The following is a 20,845-nucleotide window of genomic DNA, read 5'->3' on the forward strand; positions in this document are numbered from 1 at the left end:
ACTAGAAACCTCCTTAGAAGTTGTTGCGATTCGGAAAGCAATGGGAATATCGTTAACCCTTGCATCCATTTATATTCCGCCGAATTATCCTTGCTCCCACAATGAACTTGACAATCTTATCACACAACTGCCATCTCCAGTCTGTTTACTCGGTGATTTCAACGGTCACCATCCATTGGGGATCTTCCACCGTGAATCGCAGAGGCCAATTAATTGAAACATTCCTAGATAACCATAACCTGACTCTGTTAAATTCTGGCTTTCCAACTCATATCCAACTATCTACAGGTATTACATCAGCCATAGACTTATCCATATGTTCAGCATCTCTTTTTCCAAGCATAGAATGGTCAGTGCTAAGTGATCCCTTCCACAATGACCATTTTCCTATTAAAGTTCAATTCAGACATAGATCGTGTCATTGTTCTAAAGGGCGTACTTCTTGGAATATTCATAAAGCAGACAGCAAAACTATTCAACTTGTGTTGAATAGTTTTGACAACTTATATGTACAGAAAAATCATATTGATGACGTGACTGATCAAATTACCACCCATATATTATCTGCAGCAGAAATTTTCTTTTCCAGAATCTGATCAGTGCAAGCTTGTACACCAAAATCAGTGTTGGAATGAAGAATGCTCCAAAGAGAAACGAGGAAAAAAAAACCGTGCCTGGAACCAGTTTCGCAATTTTCCCACTACCGTCAACCTAATTATTTACAAAAAACTCAGAGCCAAAGCAAGACAACCTAATTATTTTCAAAAAACTCAGAGCCAAAGCAAGACAAATTGGGAAGAAAGCAAAACGTGACTCCTGGATTAACTTCACCTCAAATATTAACAAAAATACTGAAACTCGAATTATCTGGAAAAAAATACAAGCTCTTAATGGGAAATTTCTACCGCTGCAATCTCCGATAATGCAATGCCATTTGCACGACTTATCCTCTCCTCCTATTGACATTTCAAATGCTTTAGCAGAATCTTTTTATAACATTTTCGCCTCTTCCTCTTACGTGACCTCCTTTCAACACATTAAAACTGATGAAAACGTCATATTTAATTTTTCAACTAGACTCTCACTTTCGTATAACCAGCCGCTTACTCTAGCTGAGCTCAAAGAATCTTTGAGCAAATCTCCGAACAGCGCAGCAGGACCAGACGGCATTCTCTACAATATGCTGAAGCATCTTTGTGAAGCGGATCTCTACATACTATTACTCTTTTATAACCAGATCTTCTCAGAAAATACATATCCTCTGTCATGACGTCATTCCTATATTTGTGCTATTCGAAACCTAGGCAAAGATCCTTCTCTAGTTCAGAATTACAGACCAATATCATCGACAAGCTGTTTGAGCAAAATCTTTTATAAAAGATGGTGCATAAGAGGCTTACCGGGATTCTAGATTTCCAAAATGTACTTTCTGATTGCCAATATGGCTTCCGTTAAAACAGGTCCACTCTAGATTTACTTAAAAATTTAATCCAACATTCGTAATGCCTTCGTCAGGAGACATCTGGTGATGGTCAACCTGGCTATTCATAAAATATTTGACACCACATGGCGTTATCAGATATGCATCAGTTGTGGTTGAGAGGCTATCTCCCTTTGATAATTCAGAACTTTTAAAAATTACGCATTTAAGTCCGATATAAAAACATGCTGTCAGCTTTCAAGAAGAGTGTGTCCCACAGGGTTCCATATTGAATCCACCCATATTTGGGATTAGGATCAACAATATTTTGGAAGATCTTCCAAAAACGATTGACGTATACATGTATGCTGACGACCTCACCATATCCTGCCAATCGCAAAGTATGAATACTATCGAAAGACAGCTACAAATTTCTTTAACCAGAATTTAATCCTGGACCTTACGCAATGGACACCTACTCGCTAAACAGAAATTAACTACCCTTAATTTCTGCAAACTTCTATCACTTCTTCCTGATCCAGAGCTAAAGATAAATAACGTGCCAGTTCTTGCTCACACTGCCCAGTTTCTTGGCCTGATACTAGATAGGAAACTGAACTTTCTGGCATATGTGGCCTATCTTCTGCTTGAAGAAATTAAACATCTTCCGGTGTGTGTCATGTATGTCATGGAGCACTGATCGAGATACCCTCATCCATCTTTATAGAGCTCTCATCAGGTCTCACTTGGACTATGGCCCTCCAGTGTGTGATTCTGCGAGGAAAAGTACTTTAGAACGATTAAACACCATCTAGTACAGTGCTCTGGGAGTTGCTCTAGGGGTTTTCAGAACCTCAGTTTAATCTACAGTCTTCACTAACATTAATGCATATCCTTGGAGATGACCGTAATAAAACAGAACTTTTTGCCTTCCTAAATATCATAGGAATATACCATAAATTAATAACAGGTAATACAATAAAGTTTTTTTTTTTTATTTCCTATGTATCTTTTTTTATTTCCTATTAACCATTAGAAATACACATATGGCACTTGCAGCCTATGTGTCGTTAAATTTCATCACAAGAACAACAACAACAACCAATGTAAACTGCATGCACTTCCTTAGATTTCATGTCTGTCTTGAATAACAGCATGATCCCTCCTCCCTTTCCATCCTATCTATCCTTTCTGTAAACATACAGTGGCGGGAAAAAAAATTGCATTACTTGTGAATTTTTCAAATAATGTGTTTTGCGCTACATTGTGTGTCACAGAAATGTTCGAAATGCATTTGTTCGTGTATAGTGTGTTTAGGGTCTAACGGCACCAGGGGTTACCCCCATCTCCGTGTAGTCTACATTGTCACGTGTTACAGAACACTGTAAAGGCCAGAGATTTAAAAGTGTATGGATATTGTTGGATGTAGTGTCGTGTACCGTTGTTCATCTGGCTATTTAGCCGCTGGACCCCTACTGAGGCCCAACGTTGCCCACACTTAGCCCCTTGGAGGCAAGCCAGGTATACCAGTATTTTTAAATAAGTACTCTGACAGGTCCTGCCACCTAATTTCCTGGGATTTCAGTGGCTAGGACCAAAAAAAAAAAAAAAAAAGTGGGGGGGTGCGCTAGAGGTTGGGTCAGGCCAAGGAGTTTTAAGTTATACAGTGTGGAATTTAGAATTTTGGGTGTAGGGCTAGGATAATTTTGACATGGGATGAACGCTAGTTGGAAAGCTAGAGCGGGAGGGGAGACTAAAGGCTGGGGGGTGAGAGACAGAAGTATAGGGTCGATAGAGTAGATGACCCCAAAATCAGTGAGGCAGGCCCATGCCACACCAGAACGAAAGAGGGGTGGCGGGGAGGAGACAAGGGGACCTTCACCTCCTCCCGGCTAGGACAGGGGAGAAACAGGGCCGTGCAAGGGAGCACGGGTTCAGGATCGCCACGTGGCATTGGCAGCAATGCTGCGTGAAGTCATAATTGGCAGAGTCCAGTCCGAGAAGGTAAGATTCGAGTAGTGCAGTCCTGGGACAGACAGGTCCCGTCCAGGTGGTGAAGTCATTTCAGTAGTGAGCTGCATGAAGATATATTTGGTAGAGTCAATCAAAGAGGATCAAATCCGAGTAGTGTCAATCCTGGGACAAAGAAGTCCCGTCCAGATAGTGGAGTCATTTCAGTGTTGAGTCAACTTGGTGGGAGGCGAAGCCGGAGCGGCAGTCATGGTAGATGAAGGTGATGTTGAGACTGCATTGTAAAGGCACAATTATTGTGCAGGTTGAAAGGCTTCACGGGGAATGCAGTATGCTGAAGCAAGTAGTGGTCTTTACACATGGCTGATTAGACCGTTTCATTGTCTGGTTGGGTTTGATTCTGTGGTTGTGGTAGGGTTTTCCGCCTTGTGAACAGGCTGTGAGCAAAGTTCGAAAAGGCTGTGTAGGTATGGTGGTCTTCCAGGAGATGTTGCTCCTGATCTCTAGGGATGAAATGAATTTGTGTGATGAGAGAAGATCTGAGGTCATCATATAGTAGGCAGTCATGCATCAAGTGATCCCAGGTTTCCTGGGCACCACAGGTGCAAAGGGGGCTGTCGGAAAGTCCAAGAAGGTTCAGTTTACTGCGAAAGGCACCATGCCCTGTTAGGAGGTATGTGGTTAGAAGGCCTGGGGAGAACCAGGATGGTGATTTGGGATATACTTTGCATATGTCTGGTATAAAATTGCGGGTGATGGCCCCTTTGGTGGATTCAGACCATCTGGCTTGCCAGGTCTGTTGTAAGTAGGTTAGGAGTCTGCTTTTTTCGCTGGAATAGGTGTTAGCAGGATCCGTGGTAAAATCAATAAAGGTGGTAGACGTTCCTTTGCTGAGCTGATACAGCATCCCCACATGGGCCACCTCAAGGTCTAGGGGCAGTACACCGGCGAGGACCTGTAGGGCGTGCGTGCTGGAGGTGCAACATGCTCTGGCTATTGTAAGGAGAATTGGCCGTTGAATGATGTTCAGCTTTCTTCGTCCTACCACAGTGGAGGCTTTGTTGAACCATATGCCAGAACCGTAGGTGATAGCTGGTATGAATATGGCTTTATACAGTAAAGCTAGAGTGCGTTTTTTGAGCCCCCAATCTCGGCGGGTCACCCTGGCAACCAGTGCAATATAATTTCTAATTTTCTTCTGTAGATAGTTGAGATGTGGGAGAAATGTTAGTTTGCTGTCGATGATAATTCCAAGGAGTTTCAGCTGAGTAACAAGCTTGATGGTTGTGCCATGTATCTTGATTTGAGGCGGCCTCCGCGGATCAAGATAGCCCTTCAGGAGAATGGATTGGGTTTTTGTGGATGAGATGGTCAGATGGTTTTTCCGGACCCACGATTGCACGGTGGTAAGGGCTCTGTTGGCAGATACTTCAAGTTGAGCCCTGGAGTCCCCTGCCAGGATCAGGGAGAGATCATCGGCATATGCCAAGGTCTGGACATCGCCTAAGTCAGTACTGACAAGCTCGTCGAGTACAGAGTTCCAGAAAAGGGGGCCCAGGACAGAGCCCTGAGGGCAACCTCGGTGGACACGACGATTCACACTGGAGAAGGGAGCCTGAACCACGCATTTGTTCGGTGGGATATACAGGGTTATTCAAAATGAAGTCCGGGGTTTCAGAATTTTTTTTGGGAAAGCGCATGTGTCATAATCATTTGTAGCCATCTCGTAAGAACGCATAATATCTCAAGTTTCGTTCTCACGCTCGCGATGTTCGGTATGCTGCACAGCTAACCACCAGATGGCGTTGGACGCATACTGCCGTGCAGCCGTTCGTTTGCCTGTGACGCCAGTTCTGCTCTGTTGCGACATGGCTTCGGAATGTAATGAGAAAGCTTTTACTGTGTTGGAGTTTCATGTAAGTAAATCTGTTACCGTTGTGCAACGCCACTTTGCTGACAGAGTGATTTTTTCTGATGAATCGACCTTCCATTTGTCGGGGAAATTGATTAAGCAGAATGTGCGATTTCACTAAAGGCTCTAATATTGAACATTTATGAGGTATGTATAAAAACTTCATTACTATACTTGCGTTCTGGAAATATTTCTTTCTTCCTATGTCTCCTCATGTGTGTACAGGAATTGTTTGAAACCCCTGACTTCATTTTGAATAACCCTGTATATCACTCTGAATGAAATCCAATAAAAAGACGCCAACTGATACACCTAATTGCCATAAATATTTTCACAAAGGGTAAAATGTGTAATTAATGGAAATATGAGAAATCATGCAAATGCAATCATGACAACCAAACATACATTTTATTGCATTTACGTGTACACACTGAAATGACAAGTTAACTTAATAGTATTATGTACTGTAAATCAACAAAATAAGTTCTCAGTATTTTGTTGTTCCTCCTCGAGCTGCAATTACAGCATTGCAATGATCTGGCATAGAGTTAATCAACTTCTGGATATACGGTTGTCCAATTTCGTGGTACCACACCCTTACAATGCTCTCCTGCAACAGAATCTTACTTGTTGGCTTCTTCTGAGCAATTTTAGATGACATAACGTGCCAGAAATTTTCAATAGGGTTCAAATCTGCTGGACTGTTTCCAGGCCAGTCCAACACTGTAATGCCAGCATTTACGAGGGAAACCATTGGTGTACGTATGTTTTAAGCTTTGTGAGACAAGAAGACAAACTCATCATTAAATCTAAATAGCATAAAACTTACCAGTTTTGCTGTGTGGCAAGGTGCTGAGTCATGTAGAAAAATGCAGTTTTGGATGTCTGTGTGTAAGGTATATTGATGTCATGGGGCACTAGGGGTTTCCCCCATCTCCGCATTGCTTTCATTGTGGGTGTACCAGTTTGCTGGGAATGCCAGAGATTTAAAAGTGTGTGGGTATTGTTCATGTGTAATGTCATGTACCGTTGTTCATCTAGTCATTTAGCCGCTGGGCCCCTGCTGGAGCCCAACGTTGCCCCACCTTCGCTCCGTGGAGGCAGACCAGGAACCCAGTAGACTTAGTTACTCTGGCAGGTCCTGCCGCTTAGTTTCCTGAGATTTCGGCAGCTAGGACCTTAAAAAAAAAATCATAATACATATGTGTATATACACATACATATTATTATTATTTAATATTATTAAATAATTTTATTTAATAATTCAATATTAATTAAATTATTAAATAAAATTAATAATTTAAGTTTATTTAATAATTTAATTAATATTAAATATTTAATTTAATAAATTAAATTTAAATTTAATTTAATATTAAATTTGGGGGGGTTTGATATTACGTAGATGGATAGGCCAAGATTGGGTGAAGATTATTTTGAGTGTTGTTAAATTTAGTGTGGGGCGTTCGCGTTGTATATAGATAGATTAAGAGGGGAGACAGGAGACTGGAGGGTAAAGATAGAAATATGGGGGTGTTAGAGGAGGTGCCCCCAGTTGGTCAGTGAGGCATGCCCATGCCTCACCAGAGAGGAAAGGGGAAGGCGGGTTCAGCGAGGGGAGACAAGGTGTCTCCTCCCCGCCGTGGTAGGGTTGGAAAGGAATCGAGTCAGGGGCTCGATTCTGGTCCCCAATGAGGCTTGATGGCAGCGAAGCTGCATGGTTCAGGTCCGTGTGGCCCTTTTACAGGTTCAGTCAGTCGCAGAATTGTAGATCATGTCCTTCTATTCTCGGTGGAGGTATGGAATTTGTTGTGGGAATAGTAGCTTGTCCCATTTAGTTTCCAGTTGTGTTGTTATTTGCTTGTTGGGCTAGTGTGGCTCGGCGTCTGTTAAACAGTTTCTGTGCAAATTCGGTGAATACCATATATGGTCCTTTATCATCCAGAATGAATTGCTCCTGCTCCTTGGGTGAATGTTGTAGTCTTGTCACCAGCTGGCAGCGGATGTCATCGTATTGGTGGCAGTCATATACAGTATAAGGTGCGACCAAGTTTCTGGAGCGCCACAAGTGCAATTTGGATTTTCAGTTATTCCCATAGTTGTTAGTTTGGCGTTTAAAGCACCATGTCCTGTGAGTAGGTACGTCACAAAAAGACCAGGTGCGTACCAGGTTGGTAATATACGTTGGAATCTATCTATATTTGGAAAGAATTTCTTTGTTATCCGACCTTTAATGGAGATATCCCATTGTGCTTGCCACGCCTGCAGCATGTGGGTCTGGAGTCTTCTTTTTTCCGCAATGCGTTTATTTCCTGGATCTCCATTGAAGTCTAGGCGTTTACAAGCATTGCCTTTAGCGAGCTCATGGAGGATGCCTCTGCTCACCACCTCTAGGTCTAAGGGTGGGGTTCCTGCGATGACTTGCAGAGTGTGTGTGCTCACTGTGCTGCAGGCACGAGAAGCAGTGAGTAGCATGATTCTATGTATGGAATCAAGTATTCTTAGGTTTGTAGCTGTGCTGGCCTTTTTGTACCAGCCACCAGCTGCGGGTGTTGCGATTGGTAAGAAGGCTGCTTTATAATAAAACATCATCGTTCTCTGTTTCAATCTCCAGTCTCTTCGGGCAATTCTGTTTATTAGGGCAGTGCAGTTTCTTATTTTTCTTCTTACGTAGTTTAGGTGCAGTTTGAAAGATAAGCGGGTATTCAAGATGAGGCCCAGGTATTTGAGCTCTGTTCTGAGCCTTATTGTTCTAGTGCCAATTTTAATTTGGGGTGGTCTGTGGATGTTCAGTGTTCCCTTTAAGAGTATGGAGAGATTTCTTTGGTGAGATTTGTCTTCGTTGGTGAGATTTGTAGTAAATGGTGTGTGGCCCAGTCTTGGAGAATTTGCACAGCGCGGTTTGCTAGTATTTCCAGTTGTGCCCAGGAGTTAGCTTCTATCCTTAGGATGAGGTCGTCCGCGAAGGCTTAAGCGGAACCCTTCGAGATCCTTGTTTAGAAACTGGTCCATCAGGAGGTTCCACATTGTTGGTCCAAGTACTGCCCCCTGTGGGCACCCTCTGTATATTTTTCTTTCTATTTCTTTGTAGGGAGCTTTTATCTAGATTGCTCTCTCGGTGAGATAGCTTTTAAGCATGTTTAAGAGGTGGCCAGGAACCCCTGCTTCCCGGAGCCGGCCCAAGACGCTCGGCCACCATAGGGTGTCGAACGCCCCGGCAAAATGGATGTCTGTGTGGTGATCCCTAATAATGGCTTTCAAGCACTTCCAAGATAGCAGTGTAGGTTTCTGCATTCACTGTTCCATGAATAAACTTAATTCACCCCATCTCTTTTCTTGTTATGCATTCCCAGACCATCTGACCGGCGGGGAACTTTACAGTCGGTATTATGCAGTCAGGACGGTATGCCTCCGATTTTCGTCTTCTGACATATCGTTTCCCATCCGAGCCATTCAGGTTGAAATTATGTCGTCCATTTTCTCAACAAGATCTACAGTTTTCTACTTCTGCTGTGGTTTTTTATTTTTATTTTGCAACTCTACAATTGTCCTATAATGACAACTCAGTCTGCGCGGGTAACACAGTGGTAACGTCACCGTCCTCCCAATCATTATCATCATCATCATCATCAGCCATTTTCAATCCACTGCAGGATGAAGGCGCCTCTCCAGCAACTTTCGAGTTCCTTCTGTTTTGAGCACTGGCCATCCATTTACTACCCACAACTCATGAATTTCATCTATCAATCTCTGCCCTTGTCTTCCAGGTTTTCTTCTAGCTCCTCTTGGGTACCATTCTGTTATTTTCTTAGTCCATCTGTCATCATGTCTTCAAGCTATGTGTCCTGCCCAAGACCATTTTAGTTCTTCAGTTTTGATAAGAATATCCAGTACTTGAGTTTGCTGCCTAATCCATGCATTTCTCTTCTTATCTAACAGTCTGATTCCCAATATAATTTGTTTCATTCTTCGCCTGTGTAGTTCTCAGCTTCTCTTCCATTCTTTTGGTGAGTGCCCAAGTTTCACTTCCATAAGTCATGGTGGGGAGTATACATTGGTTCATTATTTTACGTTTCAGACAAACTGGGATATTGCTCTTCAGTATTTGACTATATTTCCTGAATGCTATCCATCCAAAATTTATTCTTGTCTTTATTTCCAGCCATTTATCGTTATTACAGCTAATAACTTGTCCCAGATATGACTCCACCTTTTCAATTACTGCTCCTTCAATCATTATTTTCCTTTCTGTGGCATACTTGTTCATCATTACTTTTGTTTTAGCCATATTCATCTTTAGTCCAAAATCCTTACTAACTGTACATAACTGATTAAGATTTCCTCTAATTCTTTGGGATCGTGGCTTATGACCACAATGTCAACTGCAAATCGTAAATAGCTTACGTACTCTCCTTGTCGAACTCCTTTCTCGATTTTAAATTTCCTACTTTCTTTGTCTAGTCTAATAAAGGAGGTAGCATTCTCATATATTTTCTTCAAAGTCATAATATGTGGGGTATCTATGCCTTGTCTTTCCAGTGCCCGAAACATTGCCGTATGCTGAATTTAGTCAAATGCCTTTTCATAATCCACAAATGCGAGGCATAATGGTGTTTTATATTCATTTGCTTTCTCCATTAGCTGTGATATTACGTGAAGGTGATCCATAGTTGAAAATCCTGTCCTAAAGCCAGCTTGCTCTTTCGGTTGATTCTCATCAAGTATTCTTTCTAATCTGTTAGTAATGACCCTTGTGAACAACTTGTAGATGTGGGATAACGAGCTAATTGGACTATAATTTCCAATTTCTGATTTATCTCCTTTCTTATCCAGCAAAACTGTGATTGCATTATTCCACTTCTTAGGCTTCACACCTTTTCTAATGCACTTTATGAAGAGCCTTGCTAGTTTTTGTGTTATGTCTCTTCCTCACAATTTTAACAACTCTACAGTAACTTCATCTTCCCCCAGGGCTTTCTGATTCTTCATTTTCTTCAATGCATGTTCTACCTCATCAGGAAGAATATCGGGTATGTCATATGTGTTGCTAATTTGCAATCCATCTTCCCCACTGCTGCATCATTCCCTCGCTCCTTGTATAATTCTCTATAGTAGTCTTCTGCTATTTGAATTATGCCTCTGCTGTTTATAAGTACACCATCGCTATTCTTCAGTTTCAGCATCATTTGTCTTTCTGTATTACTGCTCATGGCTGCTGATTTAAAATCCTTTGTTTTCCCTCAATGCTTGTTCTGCTTTTCTTGTGTTAAATCTTCTTATGTCCTCTGTGAGTCTCTTTTTAATGGCTTTGCATCACTCAGTATACTTAATTTTCTCCTTGTCAGTGTTTATCTTGCTCTTCATTTTTTGCCTTCGGTTCATCGTAACAAGTGTTTCTTGACTAATTTTTTCTTCCATGGATTTCTTTTTCCCTATAGGTTTCTTGGGCTTTACCACTTTCAGAAAGTTGTAATATTCCTCATCGATATCTTGGTCCTGAGCAGTCTGGAGAAGCTCAAACTAGTTCTTAAGTTCCAGTACATACTGCTTTTTCTCCTCTTCTGTTATCTCAAAGACCGTTGTATTATTTACTCGAGTCAGTTTTTTCCTTTACTTTCCTACATCCATATCAAGTGTACATCTTACCATTCTGTGATCACTTCCAACATTTACCTTATTCAGGATGGTAACATCATTCACAATATATCTTCTGTTAGTGAGGATGAAGTCGATTTCATTAGTTATTAATCCATTTGGACTCTTTCATGTCCACTTTCTGTTCACCCTTTTCTTGAAAAAAGTGTTCATTACTAACAATCCTTGAAATTATGCAAATTCTACAAGTCTTTCACCTCTTTCATTTCTTTCACCAGTTCCAAAATTTCCTATAGTTCCCCTTTCTGCGCTGTTTTGTCTTTTTCCAACCTTAGCATTGAAGTCCCCCATAATAATAGTGTAGTGGGTTTTCTGCTCATCTAGAAGACACTCAACTTCGGTGTACATTTCTTCAACCTCTTCATCATCATGGCTTGATGTTGGCGCATAAATCATTATAACCTTTAGCTTGTACCACTTAGAAATCTTGAGTATTAGTCTTGACACCCTTTGTGATGTACTTTTGAATTCCAAAATGTTGTTTTTTAAATCTTTATGGACCAGAAACCCAACTCCATCTTCACTCCTTTCACTGTTTCCATTGGTGTACAGCAGATTTCCACTTGATAAACTTATAAGTGATTTATTTCTTTTTCTTGTTTTAGCCAAACCAATGATATTCCAATTCACATATTTGTGAAAAGTGCCGCCCAGGGCGGAGTGCCCCCGGGCGGCACTTTTCACGTGAGACAATTTTATTTTTCGACGATTCTTTTATTTATGTTAACTTCGTAATTTTTATTACTTAACTTTTTTTTAATTTTAAAAAAATTTTATTAGTTAGTTGTGAGAGGAGTTTTTCTAAATTAAAATTGAAGAAGAATTACCTAAGATCTACAATGAGCACCTTGCATTTAAGAAATCTTGCCATACTGTCTATAGAACAGCAACTGAGTGATGAAATAGACTTCGACAATGTCATCGATGATTTTGCTAACAGAAAAGCATGAAAAATAACATTTTAAAGTGTTGGAATTAAAGTTTTAGTTCAAAAATAAACAGTGTTTTAATTTATTTCCTATATGTCGTTCTGACTTTTTGTAGTATTTTTGGTGTGTATTGAGAGGGGCAGCAAATTCATTGACCACCCCAGGCAGCAAAAGCTCTAGCTACAGTACTGCAGTGCAAGACTCACTTTCACATCTTTCTGTTCTAGTTAACCTATTAGTCTGTTTATCCCCTCAAGCTAGCAGTTTTTTTTACCACCTATCACGGTTTCGATAACATCAGTAAATATAATTGCACTAAGTCTATTCAAGTGTATCCCATCCCTGTAAAAATGGTCTCCCCCCCCTGTTATAACAAGCACAGACCAATCTGTGAAAAATTCTACCCCATGAGCCTTGCACATTTTCTCCAGGGCCGAATTGATGTATGGAACATGCTGTTTAAGCATTATATTAGTGAATAGTATAGATTATTAAAAACAAAATACCACTCAAAGAAACACAAAGTTTTAGAAGTAAAAGATAATTTTCTACTGTGTATATTTTAATTATATTATAGAAATAATTTATCTCCATTGATTATGTTAATCTTTAATTTTAACATTTGATATAATCCCTATTTTGCCAACTTAAATTCATTGGAAACAGGCCTTGAGCTTCGGGTTGCATATCACAAAATTTCTATAGACCACCGACAAACTTAAAATAAATTTATTAAAATAAATTGATAATATCTGCATAAAATACTAAAACAAATATAAAATAAGTGCTAAAATAGAATAAAATATGGACAAAACTACTAAAATATACAGTAGCTTTTGGGATGAAGTGCCTCTTCTTCAGCTTAATCGGTGAATGGTGTATTGCAGTGTGTGTGTGTGTGTGTGTGTATATATATATATATATACATGCACGTGTGTGTGTGTGTGTGTTTGTTAAAACAGCAAAGGTCAGCTGAGCAGGATCATGCATCACGAGTCTAGTGTTGGTAGAGCAGAATTACGTATACGTGATGATCACCAGTACTCATCGCACTGCCAAATAGTAGATTCCATAATGGGGTGCAAGTGCACTCACCTATTGCTATTCATGGCACTATTACTGCTAGCTATGTGCAGTGCCTCAAGCCACGAGTGCTGCTGATAATCACTTGAATGGTCGATGATTTCAATATCCCGTCGCGGATCAAGATTAGTACTTTCAACCCAATAATACTCAGTGACCGTGAACGTTCAAATTTAGCAGTTCAAAGAGCCACCTCATGTTTAGAAACCCGATCTTTCAATCACTTTTATGTTATTATTTTAACACTTATTTTATTTTATATCTGTTTTAGTATTTTATGTAGATATTATTTATTTTAATGTATTAGAAGACAAAATGCACAAGGCATAATTTCTTATCGGTTTAGGTAATTAAGTATATAATATTGGTGTAGATACACCATAGTTTACCCATATATTTGAACTACGTATGTAGTGTAAATACATTGTTTTAGTTTTATCTCATATTGTGGGTGCCTTCACAATGAGATAGCTGGTATTGCACTACTTCAAATAAATAATGCTTCTCTAGTAGAGAAGACTCCTGCTATTTATTTTCAGTTGATACCACCACCCAGACAATTGTTTCGAAGCTAGTTGGCTTCATCATCGGTTGGTGGGCGGATGCCCTGGTAATGCAACATGCCATCACAGTTGTGAAGTTATTTCCACAGTATGAGAAATTATGCCTTGTATATTTTGTCTTCTAATACATTATTATTTATACACCATTTGGCATCTCTCATATTGTGGAAATAACTTTGTGACTGTGATGGCATGTTGCATTACCAGGGTACCTGCACACCCACTGATGAGGAAGCCAACTAGGTTCAAAATGATAGTCTGGGTGGTGGTATCCACTGAAAATAAATAACAGTAGTCTTCTCTACTAGAGAAGCAATATTTATTTGAAATAGTGCAATACCAGCTGTCTCGTTGTGAAGGCACGCACAATATGATATACAATTAAAATGATGCCTTTACACTACATATTTAGTTGAAATTTATGGATAAACTATGGTGTATCTACACCGATATTATATAGTTATTTATTTTAAGTCAGTTTGTGATTGTCGCTAGAAAGTTTTGCGACTTCAGACAGACACAGATTAGTTATGCTTTCACATAACTGCATATTTTCATAACACTGGTCATTCTGTATTACACATCACCCCTTTCAGAATTAATGGACTGGATTCTAGACTCAATTCTGATTGGACGAACTTCTGGGCATATTCTGTTCTGTGTTAGAAAACTTGTCGAGAGTCATATGTTTTGATATTTCAAATCAAACAAATGAAAAAACAAAATGGTGGTTTCATTCACATCCTTTAGACCAGCCGCTTCCCAAACTTTTTTAGTAATGGAACACTTTTCATCTCACAGTATATTTCCAGAACCCTTTTCATCTCGCAATATGTTTACAGAACATTTATATGGGCTAGCCGGGTGGGTAAAGTGCCTGCCTGGCAACCCAAAGGTCGCGGGTTTGAATCCTGCCTCGGGCTTGGATCAAAGTACTGCAAAAACCTTAGGAGACAAGTACTGCATTATGGCGACAGAAGCCAATGCGCCAACAACTACCAAAAAAAAAACAAAAAAAAACAGAACATTTATAAAACACAAGTTTAGCAGGAGCCAAAGAACTATTCGCTAATATTTTATTACATACAACACACTGTGCATCAGGAGCACTTCATTTCCAACATATTTAAAGCCAAAATTCAAATAACTGTCATGATACTTTCATTTTGGTCTTTTATTAGTTGGTTCCTGTTTTTTTTCACTTCAGATTTTTGTGGAAGAAAAAGCTGCGATTGCTCATCCTCACTTTGAAGTGTGACAGTATTGTGTTCGTTTTCATCGACCACAGTTGCAATACTAGAAGTACTTGCTTCTCATTTTAAAGTTCCTTTTTTCAACCACAAATCCATGGTCATTTATTTTAATAATAATATTTAAAAATACTGATAATTATCAAAAAAAATTTATACAAGGAAGTGAGTTTAGTTATGATATCAGTTCTCTTCCCCTTTTCCTCTCAACCCATGTACTCCAGGCTAAATTGCATACAAATGACATATTAGACCACTACATTGCTAATTTTTCGTAGATGTCATTATCCCTGCACATACTTTTCTATGAAGCCCACCAAAATAAAGTGTTCCATAGTCTATTTGATTATTAGTCTATAATAACCCAAAAAAAAAATAATGTTAAAAATTATAATGATACAAAAGTGGTGTATGCTACAAATATGCAAAAAGTTATTTATTTATTTATTTTTTAATTATTAATTATGATTTTTCTCGGAACACTAGTGTTCCACAGAACACAGTTTGGGAAACGCTGCTTTAGACTGTAGAACATTTATTACAACTGATGTTCTCCGTGACAGTATAGAGGCTCTGACACTTGCTACTAATTTGTAGATGTTTGGATTCAAATTCCTTCGATAACCAGAGGAAAATCTGAAGGCCTCCCAAATTGAGGTTATAGCTGGATAGGACTCCCACTTCAGGCAATTTTGAGCATTGAAGAAATATTACTTAATAACACTTATGTAAAAATCCTTTATTAAGTTTTTAATTTATTACTATATGAATTCACCCATTAGTTAATATATTATATTATTGTGTATTTATCCTGGAATTAAGTTGTTGAAAATTATAAACTGTAAATAATCATTATTAACAAACAATTTCCATTTTATGTACTTTTGATAACCACTAAATCAGTACTATAATTTTATAGTTTTTATATATTTTAACTATGATAATGTTAATTAAAACAAATAATATTATTTATTATTTTGAATGTACTTAAACTTTTAAATTGGGGTGACTGTATTTTTCAGACATTCGTAGTTGTTAGCAAAGGTAAAGACATTTTCCGGTTCAGCGCCACCAATGCCCTATGGATTCTTAGCCCCTTTAACCCAGTCCGTCGTGTGGCTATTTATATTCTGGTCCATCCTATCTTCAGCTTGCTGGTCATCGTCACAATCCTTGTCAATTGCGTTCTCATGACTCTGCCCTCCAACGAAAGTGTTGAGGATACGGAGTAAGTATAGAAGTTTATTTAGAATAATTGCATTTTATTCCATGCATTATTTTGCCTGAATGCAATGAATGTTATAGTACAATTCAAAATAAATTGTCCTTTTGTTAATTACAATACTGTAAATCCTCAAACTAATCAGCCAAAGTTAGAAGCTTAACTACAAATTCTTCCTCCCTGTACTCTTAAATGTAACCTGCTCTCTAACAACAGTTGCTGATTGATGACTTTCTTCCTCACATCCCAGTGGCAGACAACATAAATGTTTATTATTGTAGTACAGGTCACACAGGATCAATAATCATTACTCGATACAGCACACAGAGGTCGATATAGTTTTTCTACTCCCAGTGATGCCATAATGTAAAATACAATTTTTGTGTGCATCTTCGAATTAAAATAATCAGTGAATGTATCAGTGAATCCATCTATAAATATGCGAGTTCTCATATTATCAATGTCTACATTGATACAAATACCAATTTATTGACTTTTATATTAATTTATTTATTAATGTATCCATCATTCTGATCAGATCAGCTCTTGAGGATCGAAACAGAGATCAGAGATGTGTTTTTTAATATAAAATCACATAGTCTCAGTACTTTTCAATATCAAAAACGTGTATATGATATGGCATTGGGGTTATGAACGTCTTTCAGAATATGTACAGGGTGGATTTAATTTGTAATAACTACTTTTTGAGCCAGTAGATGGCATTGAAAGAAACATGAATGTGTTAATTGCTTAAGGCATTCCATATGAGCTGAATATCATTATTTGTCTCTTTCTTGGTGATTCCCCCCCCCCCCCCCTCTTTATCATTATTGGCCATATGTTGCAAGGAAGCTAATATCCAGCTCAGGACCCTGGGTGTGCCAAGCCTATACTCACCAGATGTGAGCCCCTGGGGATATTCTCTCTCTCTCTCTCAGGGTAATTCAGAAATTTTTTTTGGTTAAATCCTCAGGCTTCCTTGCACCATATGGCTAATAATAGTAATAATAATATTTGTCAGTCTAGTGTTAAGTTGTATTAGTTAGTTTATTAATTTGTTAGTGTTAAGTTGTATGTAAATATGGAGAAATGGAGTTTGGAACAACATGTATTTATGTTTCGATGCTGCAGTAAATGTGAATCTGTAAGTCAAATTCAATGTAGTGTTCTCAATTAGTTTGGTGTGAATCGTAGAGCTGTTGCTCCATCATGAAATAATATCATCACTTGGGTATCATCACAATGGTGGTAAACTGGTTCGAGTGAAACCCACTGGACCGGCAAAGACTGTACGAATGCCTGAAAACTGTGCCGCTGTGAGAGATGCATTTCAACAAGGCACCCCTCCAGTCATCCCAGAGACATTATCAACCACTAGGAATATCCAGACGATTATTCTGCTGAATTTTACATCTGGATTTATGCTTTCATCTCTACAAGATAGCACTCACACAGGAACTGAGTGAATGTGAAGGAAGAAGGGATTAAAATTGAAAACTAAAACGATTAAAAATTAATTAAATGTTACATATGGTACTGAATATTGAACAAGGGGTCTGTTAACTCGATTCTATTTACATAAATGTTTATCTGACAACAAACCATGTATTTTGTTGTTTTTTTGCCTTTTATAATCATCCATCGGGGTCTCCCATACGAGATTCCAACAGTAGTCTGCCAACATGTTTGTACTCCATTTTCCCTGGTATCTTTTTTCCATTTGAGAAATATCTCTGGTAATGCAAAACTCTTGGTGAAACCTTTCACCATGTTCATCGGAGACCACTCCCACGTTTTCAGGAAAAAAGTCTAAATGGGAATGTGGGAAATGACTCTTCAGTGACATGTTGCATCCCATCTTTTGAAGTGTTGGTCAAGACATCAAAGGCGGATATTGTTGGGATAGCAAAGACGTGGTGTCACACAGATATAAGGAATGCAGAACTGGAATTTGGGGACTACAATGTGTACAGAAAGGATAGATAGGATAGAAAGGGAGGAGGTGTTATGCTGTTAATTAAGAAAAACATAAAATCAAAAGAAAGTGCACTCAGGTGACATAGATGAACAGTGCACTGTTGAGTCAGTTTAGTGTGACATAAGCACTGCGAAAGCAAAAATAAGAATAGGAGGGTGTTATAGGCCTAATGACTCGAATGAGTACAATGAACAGTTGTACAGAGAAAGAGTTGGCCAGTAAATCAGAATGTCTTATAATGGGGGATTTTAACTTCCCAGATATTGACTGGAACTTGTGGATTGGTCACTCGCACACTAGTCAGACTTTTGTGGATTTATTGGATGATTGTTTTCTCCAGCAGCATGTTTGAGAGGCAACCAGAGAGAGTAATACTCTTGATCTGGTTATCAGCAGTGATCATTCATGTATTAAGAATTTGCAGATAAAGGAACCACTAGGCGGCAGTGATCACAGTGTACTGATGTGGTTTTTTGGTTTTTAGGAGCATTAGCAACTAAGGCCATATTGCTCCGGGAATATGCGGTGGTCATTCCCTGACCTTTCCACATCCTCCGTATTTGTGGTGACAGGCTCGAACCCCAGTCTAATCAAGAAGCGTGTGCTATGCTCTGCTGCTCCTTCCCACCTGGCTACGGAGGTGCCCGTACTGATGTGGGATTTACTTAAAGATTTAATTACCATCAGGGGTAAAGGAAAGGGTTTTTGCTTCCGTAAAGGTGAGTACAGTGGTCTCAGAAAGTTTTTAAATTCTGTATAGTGGGATCAACTGATGATGTTACCAACAGTAAATTCCAAGTGGCAAGCATTCAAGGAATTAATCGTGGATGCTACTAAAAGTTTCATACCTATTAAGAAATATTGCTCAAGGTTTAGGCCTAAATGGTTATCTAATGAACTAATGAGACTCGTAACAGGGAAGAAAAATGCATGGGATGCATATAAATTATCAAGCGACTCAGAAGCCTATGGCAGATATAAGCTAGTCTGTAATCAGGTCCCAAAAGAGGTTAGGCAGGCGAAGGCAGATTACAAGAAATCCTTGTCAAAAGATGCTAAGAAAAACAGCTAGGATTTCTTTACTTATATAAACTCTAAAAGGAAGGGAATGAATATGATTGGTCCACTTGACATCGATGGTTCGACTGTTGATGATCCTGCTCAGATAGCAAACAAACTGAATGAGTATTTTGCATCTACATTCACACACGAGGAGTTATTAAGGTTTGAAAATGGCAGAAGGTTTTCAAATTGTAGCAGGATACTTAATGATTTTTAATAACTGAGAGCAAAGTGGAGGAGAAATTGTTGAAGTTAAACATAAGAAAAGCACCTGGGGTGGATGGGATCTATCCAGTTATATTAAAGGAGGCAGCAAAGCAACTAAGCAAAGCCTTAGCCATAATTATGAGAGCATCCTTGGACTCAGGGGAGGTTCCCATGGACTGGAGATGTGCAAATGTATTGCCAATTCACAAAAGGAGGATCGAAGGGTGACACGAGTAATTACAGACCAGTTAGTTTAACTTCTGTTCCTGGTAAAATAATGGAGTCACTGGTTAAAGATGCATTGCAGGATCATCTAGACAAGACTGCAGCAATAATTCACACACAGCATGGGTTTGTTAAGAGAAAGTCTTGTCTGACAAATTTGATAGGATATTATGATGTGGTTACATCATAAAAAATAATTTTTACATCATCATTACTTAATTTTTATTAATTTTTACTACATTAATTTTTACATCATCATAAATAATTACATCATCAAAAAATAATTTTGATATCATATATTTGGATTCAGGAAAGCTTTTGACACTGTTGCGCATGAAAGACTATTGTACAAATCGGAGCAGAATGGTATTAAGGGTAAGTTGCTACAATGGATAAAAGGATGGTTAAGTGGGAGAAGACAGAGGGTGGTAATCAGTGGGTGGTGCTCTTCATGGACTAATGTTATTAGTGGAGTCCCACAGGGTTCGGTGTTGGGTCCACTGTTGTTTTGTATATTTATCAATGATATTGATGAAGGTATATCATGCTTAATGTTGAAATTTAAGGGGGGATACAAGGGGGGATACAATTTAAGGGGGGGATACAAGGACTAATAGATTAACAGTAGCCACTGGCAGAGGTGAAAGTGATTCTTGCACTGCTTCTATTGGAATGAGCCGCAGCCTGGAAAATAAGATGCAGGATATTTCAGAGACTGCTGGGAATCATTGGGGTACAAGTAAACACATGGGTTGTGTTAGGGTAGCTAAGAAAAAGAACAGGTGCATGTATACTTGTGTGTACACCAATGCTAGGAGTTTAGTAAATAAATTTGATGAATTTGAGGTATTGCTCAAAACATCAAAGGCAGATATTGTGGGGATTTCAGAGACGTGGTGTCACACAGATATAAGAAATGCAGAACTGGAATTTGGGGAGTACAATGTGTACAGAAAGGATAGACAGGATAGGAAGGGAGGAGGGGTTATGCTATTAATTAAGAAACACATAAAATCCAAGGAAGTGAAGCCAGTCGACATCGCTGGACAGTGCAGTGTCGAGTCAGTTTGGTGTGACATAAGCATTGGGAGATCAAAATTGAGAGTAGGAGTGTGCTATAGGCCTAATGACTCTGATGAGTATAATAAGAAACTGTTCGGAGAAATAGAGTGGGCCAGTAAATCAGAGAGTCTTATAATGGGGGATTTTAATTTCCCAGATATTGACTGGAATTTGGGGGCTGGTCACTCACACAGTAGCAAGGCTTTTGTGGATTTATTGGATGATTGTTTTCTACATCAGCATGTTCGGGAGGCAACTAGAGGGAGTAATACTCTTGATTTGATTATCAGTAGTGATTCTTCATGCATT

The 20,845-nt window shown here is 39.0% G+C and overlaps 1 protein-coding gene across 1 annotated transcript in view; it reads left to right on the forward strand.

Moving 5' to 3' along the window:
• Positions 1-20,845, forward strand: part of LOC150089320 (sodium channel protein para-like) — a 2,114,826-nt gene that overhangs the window by 483,086 nt on the left and 1,610,895 nt on the right. The window contains exon 5 of the mRNA XM_090389008.1: positions 15,803-16,008. Coding sequence (XP_090245134.1) covers positions 15,803-16,008 — 206 coding nt within the window. The remainder of the gene's footprint in view (positions 1-15,802; positions 16,009-20,845) is intronic.

The sequence above is a fragment of the Mastigoproctus giganteus genome, chromosome 2, assembly GCF_048544385.1.
Source record: "Mastigoproctus giganteus isolate SK-2022 chromosome 2, ASM4854438v1, whole genome shotgun sequence".
Lineage (NCBI taxonomy): Eukaryota > Metazoa > Arthropoda > Arachnida > Uropygi > Thelyphonidae > Mastigoproctus > Mastigoproctus giganteus.